The sequence below is a fragment of the Xenopus tropicalis genome, chromosome 1 (genome assembly GCF_000004195.4).
Source record: "Xenopus tropicalis strain Nigerian chromosome 1, UCB_Xtro_10.0, whole genome shotgun sequence".
Taxonomy (NCBI): domain Eukaryota; kingdom Metazoa; phylum Chordata; class Amphibia; order Anura; family Pipidae; genus Xenopus; species Xenopus tropicalis.
The window spans coordinates 102684800-102710640 of record NC_030677.2 but is presented as its reverse complement, the minus strand read 5'-3'; the positions used below and the strand labels follow the sequence as shown (position 1 = coordinate 102710640).

The window sequence follows — 25841 nt, the reverse complement described above, 5'->3', positions numbered from 1 at the left end:
TTACCTCACTGGCACCATCACCTTGCGTGGGTCCGATACGCGTAGTAGCGTATTTCGGGATTCTGTGACGCACGAATCAGTAATACCACCGCCCCCATTCAGCACCCGGGGTTCCCAATCGCCAGCACGCCCTGCACGTATTCTGTGTCACAAGCCTTACCACTCCCTGAGTTTGTCTGTTCGCTTACTCTAACTTGATCCTTTATGAAACCTGTTTCCAAATCCTAATATATCACTGGGCCGCACACAAAGTAGAGGATTGACATAGAACACATACTCATGTGTCATACTTACGTCAATTTTCTCGAAATCATAAACTAATGCTACGGGAAGATGCGTTTACCCCTGTCATACTGTTTTGGTAAAGTCCACTGTCTTCTACGAATAGGGTAATCTGTATGATTTTTTCCGCATTGTGGGGCTCAGCGGCCTCCGCTTGGGTAGCAACCATATAAACCAACTAAGTAGGGGGGTTTTATTTAAGCGGAAAACTTGTTTTTTCACCTTCGCTATTTATGGACTTGTAACCCTCAGACTTCAGGCTAAGGGGCCATATGAGGACACCCGCGGGATTATTTATTTTATTCCATAGGAAGGCGGTCGCTTCGTAGGCCACACCCTCACAATCCCCCCTCCCTTGTCGGATTGGTTTGTGCCGTGCCTGGGCTCATTGTTGCTTGGCGCCGGGTCTAAGATGGCGCTGCGGAGCCGCCGAGTGTGAGTGAAGGGGACACCCGGGGACCGGCAGGGCGGAGAAAAGGGCGATAGATTCCAAGAATTAGAGAGAACGTCCTCTTTATTCACCAGCACCGCCGGCGGAGTTGGATTAGTATGCTCTCGGGACATGGGCGAGAAGCTGGAACTAAGGCTGAAGTCCCCAGTGGGAGCCGAGCCTGCCGTCTACCCTTGGCCGCTGCCTGTTTACGTGAGTCCGGGGTTGGGGAAAAAGAAGGCCGCATAGCTCTTAGAAGTTGTGTTTGTACAGGTTTAGCATTGAACCTCTTGCACTTGTTTAAGAGTTATGAACGGTGTTGATATTAGATATGCTCACATATATTAATTGTGTATGAATGTGTGTTAGTCTACATATGATTGTATATATTGTATATCTATATATTTACCTCTTTTTAACTGCGTAAAACCGGAATTGCTCAGTTCCAATTACACGCGGGGCTACACTGACTCCAGACAGCTTGATATGTATGTTCTTTGATCATGTAGGAGCTCCTTGATGTGTGTGCATAATATAGCTGTATTTTTAAATAGGGTTGTTCATTTGTTTTTAGTACTTGGAAACCAGGATGTCCATTCTGCTGGCACTTTTGTCAGAGGATGCTGGTACTTGTAGTTTAAACAGTTTCATAGGCATATGTAACAGTAACACAAATCTGCAATAGTTGGTTATTAAAATAGTATCACAATGTGTGGGATTACTGACAGTTGTTAGTATGTATACATGTTGCACACAGTTTTTTCTTTTGGGGGTATGACCCTGGTTTGATCCATTTTTTATTTATTTATTTTTTTAAATGTAGTTCCAGCTGACACTTGGAGAGATATTAAAGAGAATACACCATGTTTATTTCAAATACAATGACAGGTTTACAGCAAGAATGACCTTAAATCCATGCTCTCTTGAGTAGGTCTTAGTTAGTAAATTACTACTTTTCAACCATGTGCAGTTTGGACTATTGTCCAAACTGTCCAGGCTAAGGTTTTTATTATACATTAAATGAAAAAAAAAATAATGTTCACATTTCACAATTTGCTGAAAACCTTTGTTTTGGCAGGCCAAATTGAATTATATAATATCCATGCTGGTTTGTTGCCAATGTGTGACAGCTCATGCCCAACCCTGAATAAGTTGGTCTGTTGTGTGTGTTTTATATGGGTGTGTATGTATTTGCAGCGTGGTGATAAAATTTGCTGTTAGTACATTGTAAATTTTGAGTTAAGCATACTCTACACATAAGGAATAGCAGCAAACTCACACTATGACAATGCCAAAAATGAAAATGGCATGCACTAATACTGGAAGTACATATACTCAGAAGGTTTATTCACTATGACCTTGGCTATACTCAGAGTCGACACTTAAAAACGTTGACTTCAAGCACTCCCTGGTAGCTTTTACTGGGATATTTAATCAATTAATGCTGTCTTTTTGGATTTTGAACTTACTTTTCTATACCAGTTTAGCAAGGTCAAACCAAGACTTCCTAATATGGTTTATGAATACTATAGAAAAGCTGGTATTGTTATTTAATTAACCTTTATATTGGCGAGTGTCAGAGTTCTATTATTTATTTTATATTAAGTTTTGTTTTTTTATATGGTAAAGTTATAAAAGTAGTTTTGATTGCTCCCCATGGTGTATTGACAGCTATTTCTTGACCAGATTATGTTACGAGTGTAAAATATGGATAGCCTGCCACTGTCACTTAGTTGGCTGTGTGTTTTGCCCACAGGCACACACATATATGTTATACGTTCCTTTCTTGGCTTGTATAATTTACTAGTTTATAAAGAGCCTCTCTATTTTAATCTGCTCCCGCCTCCAGGCAAGGAAGGGTTAATAAACTAAAGACGAGTGATTGGTTAAGGAAGTCACACAGCGTTTACCCGCTCGATAGCAACCGTTGCTCCCCCTCCCATCCTTCAGAGTCTGCGAGTGGTTATGTTGTTAAAGTGCCAGAGTCATTTCTTGTTAATAGGAACGGTTTCATCACGAATATTTAATTCTGTATTAATCATTGCATCTTATATAACTATAGAATATTAGAATTTCATTTGGAATAAGCATACTGACGTATTGTTTTTTTATATCTCTGCTTTGTTGTGTGTACACCTTTTATCCCTGTATAATTTTTCATTTGAGTTACCTGCAGAATTATCTGCTCTAGCTGTATTGGTTTAAGAATTTCAAGAAAATGCTGCAGCATGTTTAGTGCTTATACATAACACGCATTATAATTTGCTTTGTGGTTTGCAACATGATGTGTTCCACCTATGTTTTGCACCTACATGCGCTTTGTTAGTACAGTCCCATTAGAAAGAATGGGTGCGTTTCTTCCTGCGCTCCTCTGCTGTGGATTGCAGGAGAACACCACTGCGGGGGTGCATAGAAAAAAAACGCATGTGAGTAGGAGCCCTAAGGATAGTTTTTTTTTTTTTTTTTGGGTGGGGTGCTTTGGTGAAGACGTTGGCCTGCCTTGTACATAATGAGACCCTATGTTGTTTGTATGAAAGTGTATAGACATTCTAACATACCTTTTTAAAACAGAGAACACAACAGTGTACCACAGGATTAGACTTTCTTTCTTAACCTTGGGTAAGGGGTAGTTTCCCTTAAACATAGTATTTATGTTATAAATTAGCTTATTTTTAGTAACTTTCATAAGGTTGTTTGTTTTTGAACTAGTTTTTGAATTATTTGTTTCTGTTTACCTTTTATCAGCTTGCAATTTATTATTTTGTGATAAAAGATTAAATTGCACAGATTCAGAACTAAAACTTCAAGTACAGGTATGGTATCCCTTATCCGGAAACCCGATATCCAGAAAGCCTGTCTCTCATACACTCCATTTTAATCAAATAATTCAGATTTTTAAAATCAGATTTCCTTTTTCTCTGTAAAATAAAACAGTGCTTTGTATTTGATCCCAACTAAGATATAATTGATCCTTACTGGATGCAAAACAATCCTATTGGGTTTAATTCATGTTTTATTGATTTTTTTAGTAGACTTAAGCTGGCCATACACGCACCAATAATATCGTACGAAACCCAGTTTCGTACGATATTCGGTTAGTGTATGGCGATTCGACTGATATCGCAGGAGTCTGCTGATATTGGTCGACTCGCCGATCGGCCAGGTTAAAAGATTTTGATTGGGCGCCGTAGAAGGCGCCTGATCAAAATCTGCCTTCAGGGCTGAATCGGCAGAAGGAGGTAGAAATCCTATTGTTTCTACCTCCTTATCTGCCGTTTCAGCCCTGAACAGTTAAGCTGGCCATACACGTGGCGATCTGACGATGTTTTGTGTGACCATTGGTCACACGAAACATCGTCGGATCCGCCACACACCATTCAGGGCTGAATCGGCAGGTAAGGAGGTAGAAACAATAGGATTTCTACCTCCTTCTGCCGATTCAGCGCTGAAGGGAGATTTTGGTCAGGCGCCTTCTATGGCGCCCGATCAAAATTTTCAAACTGGTCCGATCGGTGAGTCGGCTGATATCAGCAACTTCCTGTGATATCGGTCGACTCGCCGACATACCATACACGCACCGAATATCATACGAAACGAGGTTTCGTACGATATTATCAGTGCGTGTATGGCCACCTTTAGTGGCCGATTGGTCGCACGAAAGATCGGATATCGCCACGTGTGTGGCCACCTTTTTAAGGTATGAAGATCCAAATCTGTGCATTTCAGCCAAAGTAGTAACAGCCTACACTCCAAATTTAGCAGTTATGTTCTCTGGGGATGCCTAGCAAATTGCCCCCCGCCCCAATGAATAGCACTTTCCTTATCTTATAATTATAAACTTAACCACCCTTAATTATTTGAAATATGTTTAGATGAATGAAGTAGCATTTCTCAGTGAGTGGCTGACAGGAATGGGTCAGTTCTGAAGAGTTATGCTTTTAAGGTGCAATATAACTACATTTTTGGCTTTATTTTAAAGGTCTAATTGCTGTTCACCAACACAAATGTAGCTTTTTACTTATTTCCTGTTACCACCTACATGTTTAGGTTTATAAAAAAGTGTCCTGTGACACACACAATTTGTATTTCTTACAGCTTGAATTGTGTTTTGAATATTCTTTTAAAAGCACAAATGTAAACTGAAAATGCTCTGACTTTTTGAAAGCATGTGATTTGCTTGTTTTTAGTACCTTGCATTACGAATGTAAGTGTGCTTGTTATCCTTTTGTGCCAGTGTTTTGTTTACTCTGTTGTTTTATGCTACCCTATAAAGTCATTGGTAGTATAGTAGAAAGCACTAACTTTTTGCATAAAATACATATATCATAGATTATACATTCACATTTGTAATGGCCAGATCATGAAAATGAAAAAAGAAAATGCCTTTTTAAAAATCACTTTGAGAAAGAGAATTTTAATTGATTTGGTACCTGGTCACTGCTATACAGAATTGTACTACAGAGACCTTATCCGCACACCCTAGTACTCCAAAAATATATGCCCGGTGCACACTGCTGGAGGGATCGGCACCCTCCAAAACCAGTACAACCACAAAAAAAGCAAATGGCACTCAGGGCTATAAACAAGGGAAAAACCCTTAGAATTTTATTGCGGAGGTGCAACGTTTCGGGGCGACGTGACCCCTTTATCAAGCATGCTTGATAAAGGGGTCACGTCGCCCCGAAACGTTGCACCTCCGCAATAAAATTCTAAGGGTTTTTCCCTTGTTTATAGCCCTGAGTGCCATTTGCTTTTTTTGTGGTTGCACTGCTATACAGAATCACATGTTAAGAGAGCATGGTATTTTGGGAATTGAAGTTTTCTGACTTCTCAAGATTTACCGGCTTGTTACAATGTTGGATAGTGGAAAGGGGTACACACAAGCAAATTCTAAACACAACTAAAACATTTATTAAAATCAAACCTTAATTACTAATTTTAGGTGAAATAAAAAAAAAAGTGTTAGAAATTTGAAAAGATCTATTTTATGCACATATTAGATTTTTGGTGCACGTCTCCTTTAAAAAGCAGAGCATAGTGTGAAGGCATACAATGAAACAGGAAGTATGTATGACAAGGGTTTGATATTTCATAACAGACATGATAACTATGCATGATAGTCACATATCACACAACTGAATTTAAGTATTTCTCTCTGTAGTGGCAGGGTGTGGTGTAGATAATCCTGTCTAGGTGGGTGTGCTGGTAGATGGCATCTTGCCTTGCATGCACAGGAATTCTGTACAGCACATAGCTTATACAAGCCCTTGCAGTTATTCATGTTTTGGATTGTTGCAAGCTTTGTCGTTAATGCAAATTGTGTATTTACTATGTGTTGGTTAAAAGGCTTTTTATAAATCTATGTGATATCTTTGTTTTTCAGGTTTACACACTGCACAAGTTTACATAGTTTTTTTTCAAACTTTTATGTACCCTGTAGTATATGTTCATTATCTGGGTTAAAATAAAAACATAACGCAACCTATTTTTTTGACTTGTTCTCAGATCTGAATGCATAATTTCAAACATACTGTTTGTCTCAGAGGTGAGATCTAGCACAGTAAATTGGACCACAGTTGTATGCTGAAGTTTTGGTCATGCTGGGCATCTCCTTTTAGGGGTAGTGGTGCATTAAACAGTGGTGGTTTCCTTTTCAGTCTGTGGAAGGGGGATAGATTGATAGAACAAAACCATCGTTCAAAGTGAATGGAAATCAGCATTATGCCTATGGTCCTGTTTAGGTCCATATTGTTCATCCTCCACCCCTGTGGGGAAAAACACTTGAAAATATCTTTGCATGGATCTTAGGGTAATGTTACTCAGTACATTTTGTTGCCTGCAATAAAATCTTTGCCACAGCGGACAACAAAACGTCTGATTCATCAGAGTACGAGTTTGAGTCTCGAAATGTTGCAAAGTACGAAAAAGTTGCGCAAATTAACGAAAAAAATGCAGAAAATACGCACAGTTCTATAAATTAGCAAAAATGTTTGGAAGTAATGGTACTTTGATAAATGTGTCCCATAGTCTTAGTAGAAAGATAGATCCTTCCTCACCCTGAAACACTCCAAACCTGTGTAGTTGCTACTGGCAAAAGGTGCAGGGACTTTGGCACAGTTGTGCCTAGTGCTGGGTGCCGTGGCCAGTGGCACAATGACAAGACAGGATCGGATGGGAGCTGTGGGACAAGACTGGATGGCCATCCTAGGCCACGGATGAACAGAGGACCAGTAAATACGGTGGCTTACTCACCCACCAGATGCAAACTTGTGGCGCAAAGTTGCAGTGCTGTGAAAGCAGCCACTTTTGTAGTGCCCTGCAGGGTGCGTGGTGCTGAATGACTTAATACGCACCATACACCTTGCAGGGTAGGATGTAAGTGGACGCTTGGAGTTCCACTGGGACTGAGGTGGTGTAGTCAGGCAATGACCAGTGGGACTGCGGCTGCACGGTCAGACACAGTCACCACGGGCCACATAAAACAGCCAGGTGGGCCGGATTTTGGCCTCAGGCCTTGTCTTTGACACACGTGCATTAAAGAGTAGACCCAGTTATGGTAGATTTTTGATGTTTGTGACTCCTAGACCTTTTTTAATGTACAGAAGAAACATGCAGGGATATCTGACTGCCAGACTGGCTGCCGAGTGACTATACTCAAGACAGATTCTTTTTAGAGATTCTTTTCATAGTACCAATAATTAAAGGTGTTTCAGTAAGTTACATTTTGTGTGGAAGGCTGGTCAGGCTGATTCAGGATCGCCCTATGAGTCATCTCTCTCTCTCTCTCTCTGACTCAGGCATATTGTCACCCACATTATCTAATGGCTGTCACTTCAGTCATCAGTCTGTGTGCCCCGCAAGGGATACAACAGACATACACACTGTTCTTCCCTTTATTTTAATGTCTTCAATGGCAACAGAAAGAGATTTTCAAAGGGTGACTAAGCAACCTGTGTGCTACTTCCTAAGAAGTAATGCAGCTATTCATTATTCTTTTTATCTTGTACAGTATCTAACCCAATTTTATTCTTTGTCTGGTTGACACACTAAATCAAATAAAGCAATTGTCCATGTTAAAATGTTGTTTGTTTTTTTTTTTTTGTCTGCACAACATATATATATATATTTTTTTTTAATTGGAGCTGTGCGGAATATGTATAGGCATTTTTTAGCTATCTTAAACAGACTGAACTCAAAAACATCTCTTAGCCTTAGTCATATGCCACAGTTCGCATATGGGAATGCCTGGCCTACACAGTTTTGGCAGGCTTGCTCCTCCTCTCTTTCAAAATAATGAAAGTGATTCCCATCACTTTCAGCCAGCTGTAATACATGGGGCCTGTTACAGTGTCTTATGTGGCCCTAGTCTTTAGATATTATCAAGTTCATTTTTAAACATGCTTTAAATGAAACTAAACCATGATATTGGCTGTTAAGGTGTGAGGGGGGAACTTGGTGGAGCAGTGGCTGGTAAGTTTGTGGGTATGGTTTGTGTGCAGGTAATCAGGCGCATGGTTGCTTACAGGAAATAAGAGCCCTGTTTACCTTCTCAGAACTATTGTATTCTATTAGTATATTACAAATAATGAGCTCAGCATAATGGTCATCAACTCACTATAGATAAGCTTTGTTTGTTTGCAAACATATATTTATTAGACATGTAACCCAGTCTGCAACAAATATGGATGTTATGTAGTTTGCTTTTCATGGTGATTTTCTGGCACAGCCACAGTTCAAGGCTGTTTACATATTCAACTGATGCCCCATAGTTGAGCTGCATGGTCCTGGACAGCCACAGTGGGCTACTGGAAAGGCACAGAGTATTGTGGTATGGTGCTTACAGGTCTTTACCCAGGGCCATTGAATTTTTCAGCAAAGAGGAGTGCCAGCCTGGGTTCAAATCTTGGAATCATGGAAGAGTGACAGTGTCTTTAAAAAAGCATTGTAATAACCGTATCCCTGCTAATACAATTGAATCTTTGCTCACAAATGCCTTTTAATGAAAAGGTATGTTTTTTGCTTCTCTTTTGGAAAAATCCCAGCAAAAGTAGATATTTCAGTATTTTTATGCACTCTGTGTATTAGCACCTTCTATCTATTAGATTTTTAATGCCAGGATAACAAGGCTACCCAGCAAGGTGGGTTTTTAAAGAAGAGGAGCCCCAGTTGGTAGAGACAGGTTAGCAGAACCTCCGCTTATTAGTTTTCCTTTACTTCCTGCCCTGGTATGAACTTCCCATGCTAGCCAGAGTTGAGCATCAGCACTCTGATATTCCAGCTATGTGTGAAATGCACAGGCTGTTTATGTATCTTGTTAGGAACGTTGATGCATCCATTTGAGAGCCAGGGGTTCCTATTGGCTGGCAGTGGTTCCCATTTTCCTCTTTGAGAATACTGTTGACTTAAAATAGAACTGCCCTTTCCTTTTATGGAATTAAATGACAATGTTCTTATTACAGAAGGATGTAGTTTTCTTCCTTAAGATCTGAGAGTTTCCTTCCGTTATGCTGCTCTAATTATAATAGCATGGCTCTAAAGTGGGGCATTTGAGACTGCATTCCTGAACACACTCTGTCCAGGTGTGTGTTTTTGTTGGCAGTAGTGTGAATTTAGAACAGATATTGCCTACTTTGGTAGGTACTGAGTGCAGGAAAAGCTAGAAGACCAGAAGGAATCCTTATAATAACATTTTTATTAAAGATATAATATATAATTTGGCAATTATTGTATGTAGGGTTGCTGAAAAACTGGACATTGCTTGTTCACTTATATAAATAAGGTAAAAAAAAAATCATAAGGAATAAGTGAAGCTTATCAGCAGGCTAAAACCCTCAAGACCATTGGCTGACTAATAGACAAATATTTTTGGCACTTTTGGAAAGTTCCTTCTTCTTTAGCAAGAAAGTAGGGTAGAAATGCTGTACATCATGTTTTTAGCTAATTTACCAGACTAAGGCAACTGCAGTGAAGATATGTGCCTCAAAACGAGAACCCCAATAGCTCCCAATGTTTTTTTTTTTTTTTTTGCAGATTCTCAACACAAATTTTGGCCTGCTGTAGTTACCTGACCTTTGGGACTGATTTGCATATATCCTAATAATTATAGTGTGTGCATATAAAATCCAAATTAGTACAGGTATAAGACCCATTATCCAGAATGCTCGGGACCAAGGGTATTCCGGATAAGGGGTCTTTCCGTAATTTGGATCTCCATACCTTAAGTCTACTAAAAAATTAATAAAACATTAATTAAATCCAATAGGATTGTGTTGCATCCAATAAGGATTATTTATATCTTAGTTGGGATCAATTACAAGGTTCTGTTTTATTTCTACATAAAAAAGGGAAATCAGTTTTAAAATTCTGAATTATTTGCTTATAATGGAGTCTATGGGAGACGGGCTTACCGTAATTCGGAGCTTTCTGGATAACGGGTTTCCAGATAAGGGGTCCGATACCTGTAGTACAGATATGGGACCTGTTATCCAGAATGGGGATTTCCTGGGGTTTTCCTGATAAGGGGTCTTTCCGTAATTTGGATCTCCATACTGTAAACTGCTAACAAATCATTTAAACATTAAATAAACCCAATAGAATTGTTTTGCCCCCAATAAGGATTAATTAATATCTTATATAAATAATAGTTGGGATCAAGTACAAGGTACTGTTTTATTATTGCAGAGAAAAAGGAAATCATTTTTAAAAATTAGAATTATTTGCTTATAATGGAGTCTATGGGAGATGGCCTTCCCGTAATTCGGAACTTTCTGTATAACAGGTTTCCGGATCATCCCATACCTGTACTAAATTCATTCATAAGAAGGAAGGAGTCCTTTAGAAAACCTCCTGTTTTTAAGTGTCTCCTTACAACTGAATACTCACAACTACTAGTGAATAACACACTAATATTTAATGCACTAAATTTATCCCAAAGCCAATGCTTTCTGAATAACACAAGTATCCAGAAGGATGATGCTAATGGGGTTGCTTACAAACAATGTTGAGCGCCTGTGATATACTGCTCAGCAGGTCACAATCTACCCTTTGAACAACCCTGACTTGTGTAATTTTTTTGCAGTAGAAACACACCCAGTCTTTGAGGCAGATATAATGCACATCTCTGCCATGGGAGCTTTATTTACAGAATTATTTGATTAAAATGGAGTCTATGGGAGATGGCCTTTCCGTAATTCTGAACTTTTTGGATAATGGGTTTCCAGTTAAGGGATCCGATACCTGTACTCTGAAATGCAGAATTGCATATTATGCATTCGGTAGTTGGCAGATAATATGTATATTGAGTATAATGTGCACACTTGGACTTTGCTGATCTATGTATACTGCCTTAACGGACTAGCAACACTGGTCTGCAATCCAGTTTCGCTAACTTCAAATTGTGCACAGTATGTATATTATCTTCCAACTACTGTATGCATAATATGTAATTCTGCATTTTACAATATTAATTTGTAATCATGTGGACATAGGCGGAGGGTGACTTTTTTTGTTCGGGGAGGCGAAAAGTATGGGCCGTACACAGACTGACCTACAGCTAATGTGAGACTTAGTGGATTCGCTGCTGGTGTAAAAAATTAACCTCCCAACTACCTCTTGCCGTTCCCACTGACTCCCAGGATACTGTGCAAAGTGCGGGTGGGGGTGCTTTTTTATAACCCTAAAATGCTTAGGATGTAAAAGCATTCATACGTGCACTTTTGTTAGGGGTTCTCTATACATTTGTGTTTGTGATCAGTTAGCTTCAAGGGGTAGTTAACCTTTAAATTAACTTTTAATATGATGTAGACATTGATATTCTGAGACAAGTTGCAACAGGTCTACTTTTATTTTTAATGGTTTTTCGGTTATTTAGCTTATTGTTCAGCAGCTCTCCATTTGGTATTTCAGCAGCTATCTGGTTGCTAGGGTCTTATTTACCAGGTAGTGGTTTAAACAAGAGATGGGAATATGAATAGTTAAGGGGCCTGCATGGAAAAATAAAACTGTAGCTTCACAGAGCAATACTTTTTGGTCATTGACCCTCATTTGAAAGCTGGAAAGAGGCAGAAGCGAAAGGCAAATTATTCAAAAACTATAAAAAATTAACTAGGAAGACCTATTGCAAAGTTGCTAGGAATAGGCCATTCTATAACATACTACAAGTTAACTTACCGTAAAAGTGAACCTCACCTTTAGATGTGTTTAAGTTAGCTTTATAGAGAGAGAGGCAGCAGGTACTGACATCCCATGCACGTTTTATGCAGTGAGACGCAGTCTTTATATACAAAACCAGCACATTATATGCAGTGAGACGCAGTCTTTATATACAAAACCAGCACATTATATGCAGCGAGACGCAGTCTTTAGATACAAAACCATCACATTTTATGTAGCGAGACGCAGTCTTTATATACAGAACCAGCACATTATATGCAGCGAGACGCAGTCTTTATATAAAAACCAGCACATTATATGCAGTGAGACGCAGTCTTTATATACAAAAGCAGCACATTATATGCCATGAGAAGCAGTGGGTACTGATGGCAGATATTCAGGCCCTGGCACTATAACACTGGCACTGATACACAGCATTGGCTCCACTGTAACTAACTAGAAATGAAAAAAACAATGACAAAAGTAAAAGAAAAATAGAAAGTGCAAAAAACCATAACAAATATATAAAACTACAATGAGCTTTGTCAGGGGGAAAAGTTAACTTACCCTCCATCTGTTAGGGTAGGGGATAGGGATATTATGGATGGTGACAAAAAACAATTTAATTTCAGCTAGTGGGTCAGTCTTTAGAATATATAAAGTATAGTACTTGTGTATAGTACCTGTGGGATTAAAACTGCAGCAAAAGTTCAAAGTTGTTTCTTGGGTAAAGTTTACAGCCTGCAGATTCTTCTTTTTTTGTCTTAAATTTTGCACTGCCTCCAGTTTGGAAAATCTCCCGATCCCTGTCTGCATCTGCGCCTTGATTGGTCAATTTTACTGCCTGTCAAGAAAGCTGTGCTCTGATTGGAGAATCCACAAGAAGAAAGATCCAATCAGAGCACAGCTGATTTCTGCAGAACCCAGAGAAGATTTGCAGGACAGTGCAGAAACGGAGCCAGGTTTTAAGGTGCCAAAGCAAGCCTCCCCAAGCCTTATTGAAAATCCGCCTATGCATGTGGATGATATATGAACTAGTTGGTTCTGAAAGAAAAACTGTGTTTCTGAAATGCCCCTTATTGTGACTTCAGCAAATGTATTGAATGAAGAACATACAGCCCAAATAAGTGCAGCACAATGAAAGGTTTATTTCAAACACCGCATACACAATCAAATGTTTACGTATTCCTGTCAGTGCAAACAAGGGTCTGATTTCAGTGTAGAAATGTATATACATTTATTTTCTAACTCCTCCTGTGTGTGTCCTGACAGGCTGATCATGTGCCAGGGCACACACACACAGGACACAAGTGGTCAGCCTTTTCTCTGCCTGTTTCTACACAGATGGTGAAAAGTCTAGTGTGCTACTAACAGTGCAGATTATTCTTGAAACAACTGGGTATGAGAATGGGTAATGCAGGCTTACAGTATGAAAAAACTAGATGTGATAGCTGTTCCTCCCTGCATGATTTATTGTTAGTTTTTAAAGTCTTGTGACTGTTGTAATGATAGCAAATATGTAATTAATAAAGGATGACAAATGCTCTTATTTTATTCAACACATACTCATTGAGACAAACTTTTTCCATGCAAATCTGAATATTTGCTTTGACTGCTGTACCATTTGCTGTACCAAGCACTAGAGCTGGGCGGTATGACCAAAAATTTAAATCACGGTATTTTTCAAAATTATGTCGGTGTCACGGTATTTGACGGTATTTTTTTTTTCCATGCATGATTAGGTGTTAACCCCATTTCCTAATAAATTAGAGAATAATTACTGTAGTATTGAAAATCAGGAGTCAGGCAAGCGAAGGATCGGCAATAGAAAGTCGTAAGGTAAATCAGGCAGGCTTAGTTTTCCAGGCAAGGCCACAGACAACATAGCACAGGAGGAGGCGTTTGATAGCTTTAAATACCCCCCACGCATGCGCAGAACCGGCGCCATCACCGCGTCGTGGACGTGTACGCTTTGACATGTACTTGCACTTTGACGCGCGTGCGCAACGTCCCGCAAAGAGGCGCGCGAGACCGGGCCGCACGGGTGAGTACCCTGACACCCCGGTATTGCGGTATCTGGAAAAAAAAAAAAAAAACGGTATTCGGTATTAAACGGTATATCGCCCAGCCCTACCAAGCACTATGAAACAAAATTTACCCTAGTTAAAAAGTCCAATAACCCCTTTTTGATGTAATGTCATTCAGTTGGGTACATTTGCCACTGAATGGGATTGGGAAATGTTTACTATGAGTCAAAGACAGACATTTATATTTATTTTCAGATGCTTAGGTATTTTTATGCATCCTTTTTGTTTTACATAAGCCCTACTGAATGAGCCTCTGTTTAATTTCCTTCAGCCCCACTGCACCAAGGTATCATGTTATGATATACTACTAGTAAGATGCATCCAAAGCACACTTCCACTATAATGTATCAGGTCAGTGTTGGATCTCAGTGGAGAAGCTGTTTATTTCCCATTACAACCAAGGGTGAGGCAACATATTCAGGGAGGTTTCTGGTTGGTAAAAACCCTAATACTTGACTCAAAGCCAGGGGATTTTTGCTAAAAGAAAAGTAAAAGTTCTCTAGACATTGCACATTTTTTAAAATAAGACCTTAGATACTCTTTAATCATATGTTATTTTGTGTGTGTGTTGTGTTGTCAGTGAGTCAATGGGGTATATTTATCAAAGAGTAACATTAGAGCTTGCTACAGTCCGCTAGAGTACAATTCCGCCACTAGCCATTTATATGGGTTTTTTTAAAAGAATATTTATAAATGAGTGTAAGTTTGATGGAAAGTTGCACTGCAGTGGACTGTAGCAAGCTCTAACTTCACTCTTTGATAAACATACCCCAGTGTATGAATATTTCTGCATTTGTTTCCTGAATTGGATCTTTATATTTGTCCAGCCTTAGGGCTTTCAGGTGGGCATTTTGCCCTCCCTTCTGTGGTGGATCTCCCTGGCGTTCCACTGCAGGGAAAGGCTGCCCTTTCTTCCTTATGAGACCACATCAAGTTGCGTTTCACCTGCGTTCAGTGTTTACTAATGCCTGAATAAGTACAGTCCTTCCAAAAGAAATGACTGTGTTTCGCTTTGTGTTCCCCTGGGGTGGAACACAGGAGAGATCTGCCGCAGAAGGAATCCATAATCTGGAAACACATTATACAGAAAGCTCCAAATTACAGGAAAACCGTTTCTTATATGGTTCATTATAAGAAAATAGGGTTGCCACCAGGCCGGTAAAATGATACTTGATCCCAATTTTATTAATAGGGAGGAAAGATAACTATACAGGCCAGTATTTATTTCCCAGAAAAATATGCTGTAAGCAAATAATTCTAAATTCTAAGTATTAACTGAATTCATCCAAATTCAGTCTGTGCAAAAAAGGCTTAGATTTGTCTCTATTCCAAACTGACTCTTGGATTTGGTGCATCCCTAATAAAATCGTACATTTGTTGCCAATAAGTAGTTTATCTGTAGGCTCTCAGTCAACAGATATTTACTTTGAATTTAAATAAATTCACTTTTTTGATGTTACTGGTCCTTTTACATTAGATTGATTTGGCTAGTTAAAAACGGCTATATTCATAATTCTTTTAAATAACAGCCCATTGCTAAATAAACTAAATTCTGTAAACTGTTTTAAAGCTCTTTTGTCTTTGTCATTACAGGATAAACACCATGATGCTGCACATGAAATTATTGAAACCATCAGGTAAGTGCCTAAAAATAATCACTGCACGTTTTTAACCCAGAGGACAGTAGATCCCTTAGTACTAATAATACATGGGAGCACTTACCTCTCGAAACCCAGTGTGCTACTCACGGAGTGGTGTATTGTGCATCTGACGATATCCTTGGGGGACCTACAATTAAAGTCATATGATTGGTGTCTGCCATCCTCCGATTTGTATTTTAAAGGCTTTATCCTTCAATTTCAGTTTGAATGTTAGTTTCAGATTGTTGCAGTTAAATGTACGACCAATATCTGAACGTTCGTCAGAAGAAGACTAAAATCTGAACGTGGTCATCTTTATTCTATTTCTTGAGGACAAAGAGCAGAGTCAAACAAACCAATGGTCCATTGTGAAGCCTTTGTATATATAAACCGACATAACCGCTATCTACAGCCTGTTATAACTTTAGGGTGAAGAAAGAGTGAAGACACTGAGCTACTAGTAGCAGCTACTTTTTCACAGCTACTAAACTCCAGAAAATATCTTGCCATAGACAATATTGAGAATTGCCTCTGGTAAAACACATGTAGAGACTGTTATCGGTAAATGATCAGCATTGTATATTTTAGTAGCCATGACAAGTAGTTGCTACTAGTAGCTCCATGTGTCTTTAGCCTTAGAAAAAGAGCAGCTCATTATACAGAGGGCTGCCCAGTGGATTGCTGCTTTGCTGACTTTGCTAATTGGGATTAAAAAGTAAAATGTGGCTTTAGCTTTATTTTGAAATATTGACTTGTTTACAGCAAGAAATAACAAACACCAAAGATACTTTTTGCATATGTGTTTAATTATAAAGGATGTTCAGCACAAGCTTTCTTCATTGTGCCAGTGTTGAAAAGGGGGAATACTGTCCATTTAAAGGAACAGTAACACTAAAAAATAAAAATGTTTTAAAATAATTAAAATGTACTGTTGCCCTGCACTGGTAAAAGTTGTGTGTTTGCTTCAGAAAGACTACTGTAGTTAACAGAAATAGCTGTTGTGTTGCCATGGGGGCAGCCATTTAAATTGAAAAAAGGAGAAAAGGCACAGGTTACATAAGAAGATAACAGATAACTGTGTAGAATACAATGGGAATCTATGCTACTTATCTGTTATCTGCTTAGTAACCTGTGCCTTTTCTCCTTTTTTCAATTTAAATGGCTTCCCCCATGGCTACCCAGCAGGGTATTTATATAAACTGTAGTAGTGTTTATGAAGCAAACACACAACTTTTACCAGTGCAGGGCAATAGTACATTATATATTATTTTTCTACACTTTCATTTTTTGGTGTTACTGTTCCTTTAAGTTTTGATTTGCATTTAGTGGCCCTTTAACCCCTTCTGTACCCAGGGCTGGATTTACATGTGGTGTGCCCCTAGGCTGCTAGCACCACCCAGCTCCAGTGCAACCTAAGGGGTCCGCCTAATTTCAGCACTTTAAGTTGCTAGCTGCGGCTTTTTGCTGCCCCTGGTAACTTGCCAGCGCTTCTGCTGATTTCCTGCCATTTTCTTTGGGCTAGGGTGACCAGATCACTTGAAAATTCAGGGACAACTTCAGGGAAAATCCATCTAGCAGGCCTGAACTGCAGTTTATTTTCAAAGCAATAAGCGCTGCCCTGCTTTATGCATGTATTAGATGTGTCCTGGAATTTTCAAGAAATCTAATCACCCTACTTTGGACTTGGCATAGAAATGTAGAATTGATGGTTCTATAGCAGTGATGGTTTAATTAGCCCATAGATTTTTAGGTCTACATTGCTTAAAGTGTTAAGGGAAGCATTTTTCAGGGCAAAGATTGTAGCAGTGATGTTACATGAGCTGTAAAAACAGCTCTATATTTAGCACAATCTCCCTCATGATGAGGAGCAGCTGTGACCCAGCCTTTTTCTGCTTCAGTCTTTATTCTTCTGTTGGTGGGGTAAACAGTCTTGTGCCTGGAACTGATGCAGAAGCAAAATGATCATCAGCACTTCCATTTTAAAACTGAGGATCAGGGTTAAAATTTTGTCAAATCTGTGTAAATGAACATGTATGAAGTTAAAGTGGAGTGAAGCACAAGGCTTAAAAATATTCTGCACTTTGACTACAGCAGGTAATTAATAGTCCATCAGCTCTATTTAATACACATGTTTACTTTTTTTTTTTATATATATTAGTGTGTTTCTCTATGGTATGCAAGAAATTAGACCATTGTAAGTTTGACCTAATGATAACACAATCATATAACCTTCAGATGCTCAATGACCAAGGCTAAAAAAAATTAAAAAACAGAAGGTCGGGGAAGCATGTGTTCAGTCAGCACCCAAGCAATATCAAGGAGTAGTACTGAAGGAGCTTGGTGCTAAAATACCCTGCTATTTGTGTAAATTTATTTTCCTGTTTCAACATTCCCTTAAACTTGGAAGAGAAACTGATATAATATGTAAAAATGAATACATCTTCCTTATATTTATAACTTAAGGTAAAAGGTTTTTTTTTTTTTCCAAATCTAAACTTTTGGAAATGTGGGGAATGTTATATTGTTAGAAATCTGTAACTTTTTGGTCAGATTTATCAAAGCCCTGGATGTATTAGCTTTATTTACCATGCAGGAATAATTATTAAAATCCTTAATCTTGCTGGTTTGTAGCAGGAAACAATGATGCAGAGAGGTGTAAGTGGAGCGCCAATACTAAATATGTATAACTTGGAGAGTGCTAACTTGTCTATACATAAACCCAAAACGGCAAATGTTGGACACCCTCCAGTGATTGTAATTGCTTACCTTAAACCCCAGGCCTGTCCTTCTATTTATTAAAAACTACACCGGCCTGAGATATTTCGGTAGGAGTACTGCATCACAATCTTCTTCCGCTTCTTCTTTGTGACCCCAAGCCAAGTGCACATGTGGAGAAGTCTTTTTGCTTTTACGTTTGGCTGAAAAGAAGACTTCGGAAAAAAAAAAAATCTGTAAACAGAGAAAAGTAATCTTTTGTTCAGTCATATTTATGGTCTTATTGTGATTAACTTGTGTAGTATTTAAAGTATGACATACGCCTGGAATATTGTGTTTATTAGCAGAGCAAATGAATGGGCATTTACTCCTTTTCTTTTAGATGGGTCTGTGAAGAAATTCCAGATCTCAAGCTTGCAATGGAAAACTATGTTCTGATAGACTATGACACAAAGTGGTGAGCAGAAGTTGATTTTCTGTTTTCTTGTTCTGTATACTGTCAGGTTGTAGAAATAATTATAATTATGGCATTTGTTCACCTGGTTTGTTGTCTTATTCCCCCCCTCCACCTCGCATATCTTTATACCTTATTATTTGGTGCTTCATCTCTACAACCTTTTCCACATTTTCCATATTTCTTGTTCCTTGCCACTCCTATCATGTCTCCTGCATGCACTCAATATATTGCTCTCCTCTCTCTCACCCCTTCCTGTGTGTTTTTCACTCCCCTTCTGCCTCTCTTTCAGCTTTGAGAGCATGCAGCGGCTGTGTGAGAAGTATAACAGAGCCATTGACAGCATCCATCAGCTGGTAAGATGTGTTGGCTTTTGTTCTCCTCTTACTTCCCCAAACCTTTGGCCTCATGGGCATTTTCCTCATGCCTTGGGCCAGTTGCTAAGAGAAAGGCACACATCTGTTTACTTTGCTTGGGTAATAAACAAATGTGCTGCATGTAGCATTAGACTGCCCTTTTTGCATGGACTGTTTAGATCTTTGGCCTTAGCATTATATTCCTGCCTAGTTTTTATTTCTACGTTTGTCTTTTTTTGCTTGACAATTTCAAATATGTCATTGTTATTTTTAATGTTGATTTTCATATATTTTTCAGAGTAAAATAATGGGGGTGATTAACATTTTCCATGTTTGAATACTGTTATTCTTAGATACTCTTTTTTCTGCTGCCCAGTAAATTGAATTATTGGTTAGGGTTTATACCTTGTAAGCTAACCTTTAACTAATACTGTCATGGGAAAACAGTTTTTCAAAAACACAGATTTTTTTTTTATATTTAATTTTGAAATTTCATTCATTTCCCAGGGTGCCACAGCCATGTGACCTGTGTTCTGGCTCCCAGTAGATATCTGAATAGCAATCAATAGTAAGAAATCCAAGTCTGGCTTGGGACTCCTCCAGTTACATGGGAGTAGGGGAAACAATAGGCTATCTGAAAGCAGTTCTAATGTGTAAGGCTGGCTCCTTCTGAAAGCTCAGGCACAATGCACTGAGATGGCTGCCTTTTTCTGCACACCAATACACACCAATATTACAACTAAAAAATACATTTGGGGGTTTAAGTATAAAATTTTAAATGGTAGAGTGAATTATTTACCATGTAAACAGTGTAATTTAACAATAAAAAGTATATCCTAAAATCATGACAGTATCCCTTTAATAGCTTGGAAATTAGTGGTCATTTTGGATGATAAATATTACACTAAGTACAACAGAAGCTCCCCTAGGCTAATAGAATCTTATTTTATGTATCTTGTGCAGTGGTTAGGAGCTGTTTATCCTTCACTGACTTGGAACTTAACAAACATGAGGAAGTTTTGCTTTTGCACTTTTTCAGAAATATTATTATAAACACTGATGGTAGTCCTCAGAATATCTGTTTTCTATAATCTGGTACTGAGACATGTATATTTTGTACAAAATAGATCAGGCACAAAATGTGCAATCACCAATACATTATCATATGATGCTGTGTAATTATTTAGTTTATAACACATTTGCAATATCAATAAATTTTCTGTGCCTGTGTGTAATGTTGTAAATTATGTAGAGGGGACCTGTCACCATATGAAATGATTACTTATAGTTTGTTTAATGTTAGCTGAGCAAAATATATGGTGAATAGAGATGAGAATGTTTGGGATACAGGGATATCTAGAAAGCCCAGAATAGCTGTATATAACTGACAGCTGAGATTTATAAATGGGCACAGTCCCCATAATAACAGATGAAAAAATATATATATTTAGTGTAGTAGTTTAATGCTCAAAATAACACCGAATGTGGTTCTCATCAGTTTTAATAACAAACCACTTATAGACTGATAATTGTATAACAGGTAAAGTAAAAGTAGATGACTTAATAACCTTCTATTTTACCACAGGAGGTGCATTATTTATTATAATACACATGTTCGGTCAGTCTTGTAACAGAAATTAAATCACTTAGCATGGATTATAACTAATGACACTAGTAAACCCTGTTTATATATAGTTTTCAGGTTATTCATGGCTCTTGCGTATTGTGTGGATATAAAACCAGTCAGTGGATGTAAGACATCAAGAGAAAAGTGCCTTTATCTCTCCACAATATCAGATTCTTAACCTGTGGATCAGAAACCTAAGAGCCTTGACAGACGGGGAGATTAGTCGCATGCGACAAATCTCCCTTGTCGCGGCGACTAATCTCCCCATCTGCCATGGCCCTAAAGTGTTTATGGTGGATCTCCATAGTCCTCCTTTACTACTGTAGGAAGGCATGTCAGTATATTAAATAGCTACCTAAAGGCTGCCAGACACGGACCAATTCTAGTTGCCGATATCATTAGCTTATTGGCCTGTGTATGGGCACTAATGATGGGCCTGACCGACCGACATCAAGCTTGAGTTCAGCCAGATATCGGCAGGTTTAAAAATGAGTCTGATTGGGGACTGATGCGGCCCCTGAACCGACGAACACCTATACGCGTTGTTCTAATTCGATCATAGGTGGTGATATCGGGAAAAGATCCGCTTGCTTGGCGTCCTCGCCAGGCGAGTGGATCTTTGCGTGTGTGGCCAACTTAATTGTGTAAAACTACATAATTTTAATTCTAAACCAATTTTTGGTCACAAACCTGACTCCAAAAATTAATTTCTTAGCGAAAGGTTAAAAACATTTCTAACGTTAATAATGAATTTCCAAAGTGTGACCCAATTGTGTATTAATGCTTAATATAGTAAGGAATTGCCTAGTCCTATATGTATTAAGTACAGGTATGGGACCTGTTACACAGATTGCTCGGGACCTGGGGTTTTCCGGATAAGAGATCTTTCCATAATTTGGATCTCCACAATTTAAGTCTGCTAAAAATCATTTAAATAATAAATCCAATAAACTTGTTTTTTCCTCCAGTAAGGAATAATTCTATCTTAGTTGGGATCAAGTACAAGGTACTGTTTTATTATTACAGAGAAAAAGGAAATAATTTTAAAAAATTATAATGGAGTCTATGGGAGATGGTCTTTCCGTAATTCAGAAACTTTATGGATAATGGGTTTTTAAATGAAGGTTTACGTTATTAAGGGAGAAAAAAAACTCAATCTACATGGCCCTGTGTGAAAAAGTGATTGCCCCCCTTGTTAAAAAATAACTTAACTGTGGTTTCTCACACCTGAGTTCAATTTCTGTAGTCACCCCCAGGCCTGATTACTGCCACACCTGTTTCAATCAAGAAATCACTTAAATAGGAGCTACCTGACACAGAGAAGTAGACCAAAAGCACCTCAAAAGCTAGACATCATGCCAAGAAATTCAGGAACAAATGAGAACAAAAGTAATTGAGATCTATCAGTCTGGTAAAGGTTATAAAGCCATTTCTAAAGCTTTGGGACTCCAGCGAACCAGAGTGAGAGCCATTATCCACAAATGGCAAAAACATGGAACAGTGGTGAACCTTCCCAGGAGTGGCCGGCCGACCAAAATTACCCCAAGAGCGCAGAGACAACTCATCCGAGAGGCCACAAAAGACCCCAGGACAACATCTAAAGAACTGCAGGCCTCACTTGCCTCAATTAAGGTCAGTGTTCACGACTCCACCATAAGAAAGAGACTGGGCAAAAACGGCCTGCATGGCAGATTTCCAAGGCGCAAACCACTTTTAAGCAAAAAGAACATTAAGGCTCGTCTCAATTTTGCTGAAAAACATCTCAATGATTGCCAAGACTTTTGGGAAAATACCTTGTGGACCGACGAGACAAAAGTTTTTGTTCAGAAGTTCAGAACTTTTTGGAAGGTGCGTGTCCCGTTACATCTGGCGTAAAAGTAACACAGCATTTCAGAAAAAGAACATCATACCAACAGTAAAATATGGTGGTGGTAGTGTGATGGTCTGGGGTTGTTTTGCTGCTTCAGGACCTGGAAGGCTTGCTGTGATAGATGGAACCATGAATTCTACTGTCTACCAAAAAATCCTGAAGGAGAATGTCCGGCCATCTGTTCGTCAACTCAAGCTGAAGCGATCTTGGGTGCTGCAGCAGGACAATGACCCAAAACACACCAGCAAATCCACCTCTGAATGGATGAAGAAAAACAAAATGAAGACTTTGGAGTGGCCTAGTCAAAGTCCTGACCTGAATCCTATTGAGATGTTGTGGCATGACCTTAAAAAGGCGGTTCATGCTAGAAAACCCTCAAATAAAGCTGAATTACAACAATTCTGCAAAGATGAGTGGGCCAAAATTCCTCCAGAGCGCTGTAAAAGACTCGTTGCAAGTTATCGCAAACGCTTGATTGCAGTTATTGCTGCTAAGGGTGGCCCAACCAGTTATTAGGTTCAGGGGGCAATTACTTTTTCACACAGGGCCATGTAGGTTTGGATTTTTTTTCTCCCTAAATAATAAAATCCCTCATTTAAAAACTGCATTTTGTGTTTACTTGTGTTATCTTTGACTAATAGTTAAATGTGTTTGATGATCAGAAACATTTTGTGTGACAAACATGCAAAAGAATAAGAAATCAGGAAATCATAGTTTTTCACACCACTGTATGTATGTATATATATATATATATATATATATATATATATATATATATATATAATATATATATATATATATATATATATATATATAATATATATATATATATATAATATATATATATATATATATATATAATATATATATATATATAAAACAACACCAGATAGGCACTCACGAAAAAAAAAAAAACTCTGGGTACAGTCCAAAAGATAATGCATAGATATTCATAGAAAAGTGGACCGCTTCACACAGGACTTATGAAAATAAGAAATGTTTATTGCAGCAAAATAACAAAGTCTGACGTTTCGGCTGGATAACCAGCCTTTCTCAAAAGTTTGTAATTCAAGTCTTTCTCATTTAACCAGAATACTAATAAGGCTGCACTTAATTTTTGCTGTATATTCTAATAAAAAAAAAAAAAAACATGCTAATTAAATAGTAAGGCAACTAACAGTAGACTATTTCTGAATGGGTGAATCACTGTTATTTATGTGGAATATCATTTAGTATAATTACATTTTTAATTTATTTATACCCACAAAATTCTAGTTTGTGGTATAAAAAGAAAGCCACATTGAAGTGGCACAGTCAGTTATTTTATAATTGTATGTGAAAGTTATAATACAGCTATAAATAATAATCAATGCAGATGTGAATTTAAGTTTTCAGCTAAAAGGTCATTCAATGTATATCCAGATTTCCATCATTAAGTAAGGGATATCTCCCCCACTAATACAACAACCGGCAATAATTTTTTTCCAAAAATAGCATATAATATTCACAATGGCTTGTATTTTTAACAGCATTTTATAATATTGATATAGTTCATGACAACTACATATTGAATCTTTTTCTTTTGGCAGTGGAAAGGCACCACTCATCCTATGAAGTTGAAAACTCGCCCTTCTACTGGTCTCCTTCGCCACATTTTGCAGCAGGTCTACAACCACTCTGTAACAGACCCTGAAAAACTCAACAATTATGAGCCGTTTTCTCCTGAGGTCTATGGAGAAACCTCCTTTGATTTGGTTGCCCAGATGATTGATGAAATTAAGATGACTGAGGATGATCTCTTTGTGGACCTGGGAAGTGGTAAGATTCATTATTTTTCCTTATATAGAATCAACATGTTATGCATCTCCTTTTTTTTTTTCTTCCTTAAAAGGAGAAGATCACTGCGGGGTGCAGTGGTTAGGCACCCCCATTGATTTTAATTATTTTGCCCCAGGCTGGTGAAGTCCCCAGGCTGGTGCTCCTTTTTGCAAAAAAAAAAAATTCACAAGCCTCATTTTACATACACAATATGTATGACTTAAAAAAAAAAAAATCTAACTTTAAGTTTATTTCTGCCCTGCACCAAGAAATGGTTACTCGATTTAAAATTTGAGTTTTGGGAATGTAAAATTTGGGACAGATATTATGATTTGGATTTAACTGGATTCGAGTGCGCAGTTAGTGATTTTGAGGGCACACAGACTTCAATTAAATATGCCGGTACTTTAACTTAAGATGGAGGACAATTATTTTTACCAGAATATAAAGGTAGAGTATGCCTTTTTTATGTTTGTTTCATTTATTGTAAATTAAGGACAAGAAAAAAAATGTAAACAATATATTTGGAATGGCTAGTGGTTCTTACAAGCAAGCTAAAAATGTTTACATTTACAGGTTCTGTCCAGTTTCTGCATATAAAATTGTAGTGGCAACATTCCTCGTTTTTATACTGTTGCTGTAGCCATAAATGACATTTGATAACTGTTTAGCTGCTCTTAAAATGTGTACCATATGTAAGTTGAATGCCAGCTCATATGGTTAAATAATTGTATATTTTGATAACCTTTATGAGAGCTGACACCTGAGGTCCCTTCAGATATTTGTTCTTTAGTGCAGTATTGCAATTACAATACATTTATAATAGAGTGACTTAAGATAGTTTCGGAAATAATTATTTCTAGTGACAAGTGCCTTGTCTAAATAAGAAGTACAACAGGTAATGAACCTGTGGCTTCTGCCTTATCTATGTCAGTACATGAATTAATCTTTGTTGTGAAGCATAGCCCATGAGATAATCCACATTATTGATAGCACACTGTCTCCCCAGCATTTTTAGTGAAAAATGTATCTGTCGACCCCTTCGTTAAAGGCCCCCATACACGGGTCAACTATAGCTGCCGATATCGGTCCCTTGGACCGATTCAGCAGCTAATCGGCCCATGTATGGGCAGAACAAAGCCGTGTATGGGCAGAACAAAGCCGTGTATGGGCAGAACAGGGCCAAACGATCGGATTATTTTTTTTTTTAAGTCCCTTGCTACCCGATATCGCCCACCCGTAGGTGGGGATATCGGGTGAAGATTCGGTCGCTTGGCGACATCTCCAAGCGAGCGGATCTTATAGTGTATGAGCACCTTAACAGTTGAAACTGAGACTCAAATCTCTCACTGCCTCCTGGCTATCTCTAAGTGGATGAAGCAACGCCACCTCAAACTGAACCTAACAAAAA

At 38.3% G+C, this 25841-nt stretch overlaps 1 protein-coding gene across 1 annotated transcript in view; it reads left to right on the top strand.

The window, feature by feature from the left end:
* The first annotated feature begins 307 nt into the window (after positions 1–307).
* Positions 308–25841, top strand: part of dot1l (DOT1-like histone H3K79 methyltransferase) — a 61034-nt gene continuing 35500 nt past the window's right edge. The window contains exons 1-5 of the mRNA XM_012954295.3: positions 308–925; positions 15544–15587; positions 18688–18762; positions 19052–19115; positions 24202–24430. Of these exons, the coding sequence (XP_012809749.1) occupies positions 845–925; positions 15544–15587; positions 18688–18762; positions 19052–19115; positions 24202–24430 (493 nt within the window). The 5' untranslated portion in view covers positions 308–844. The remainder of the gene's footprint in view (positions 926–15543; positions 15588–18687; positions 18763–19051; positions 19116–24201; positions 24431–25841) is intronic.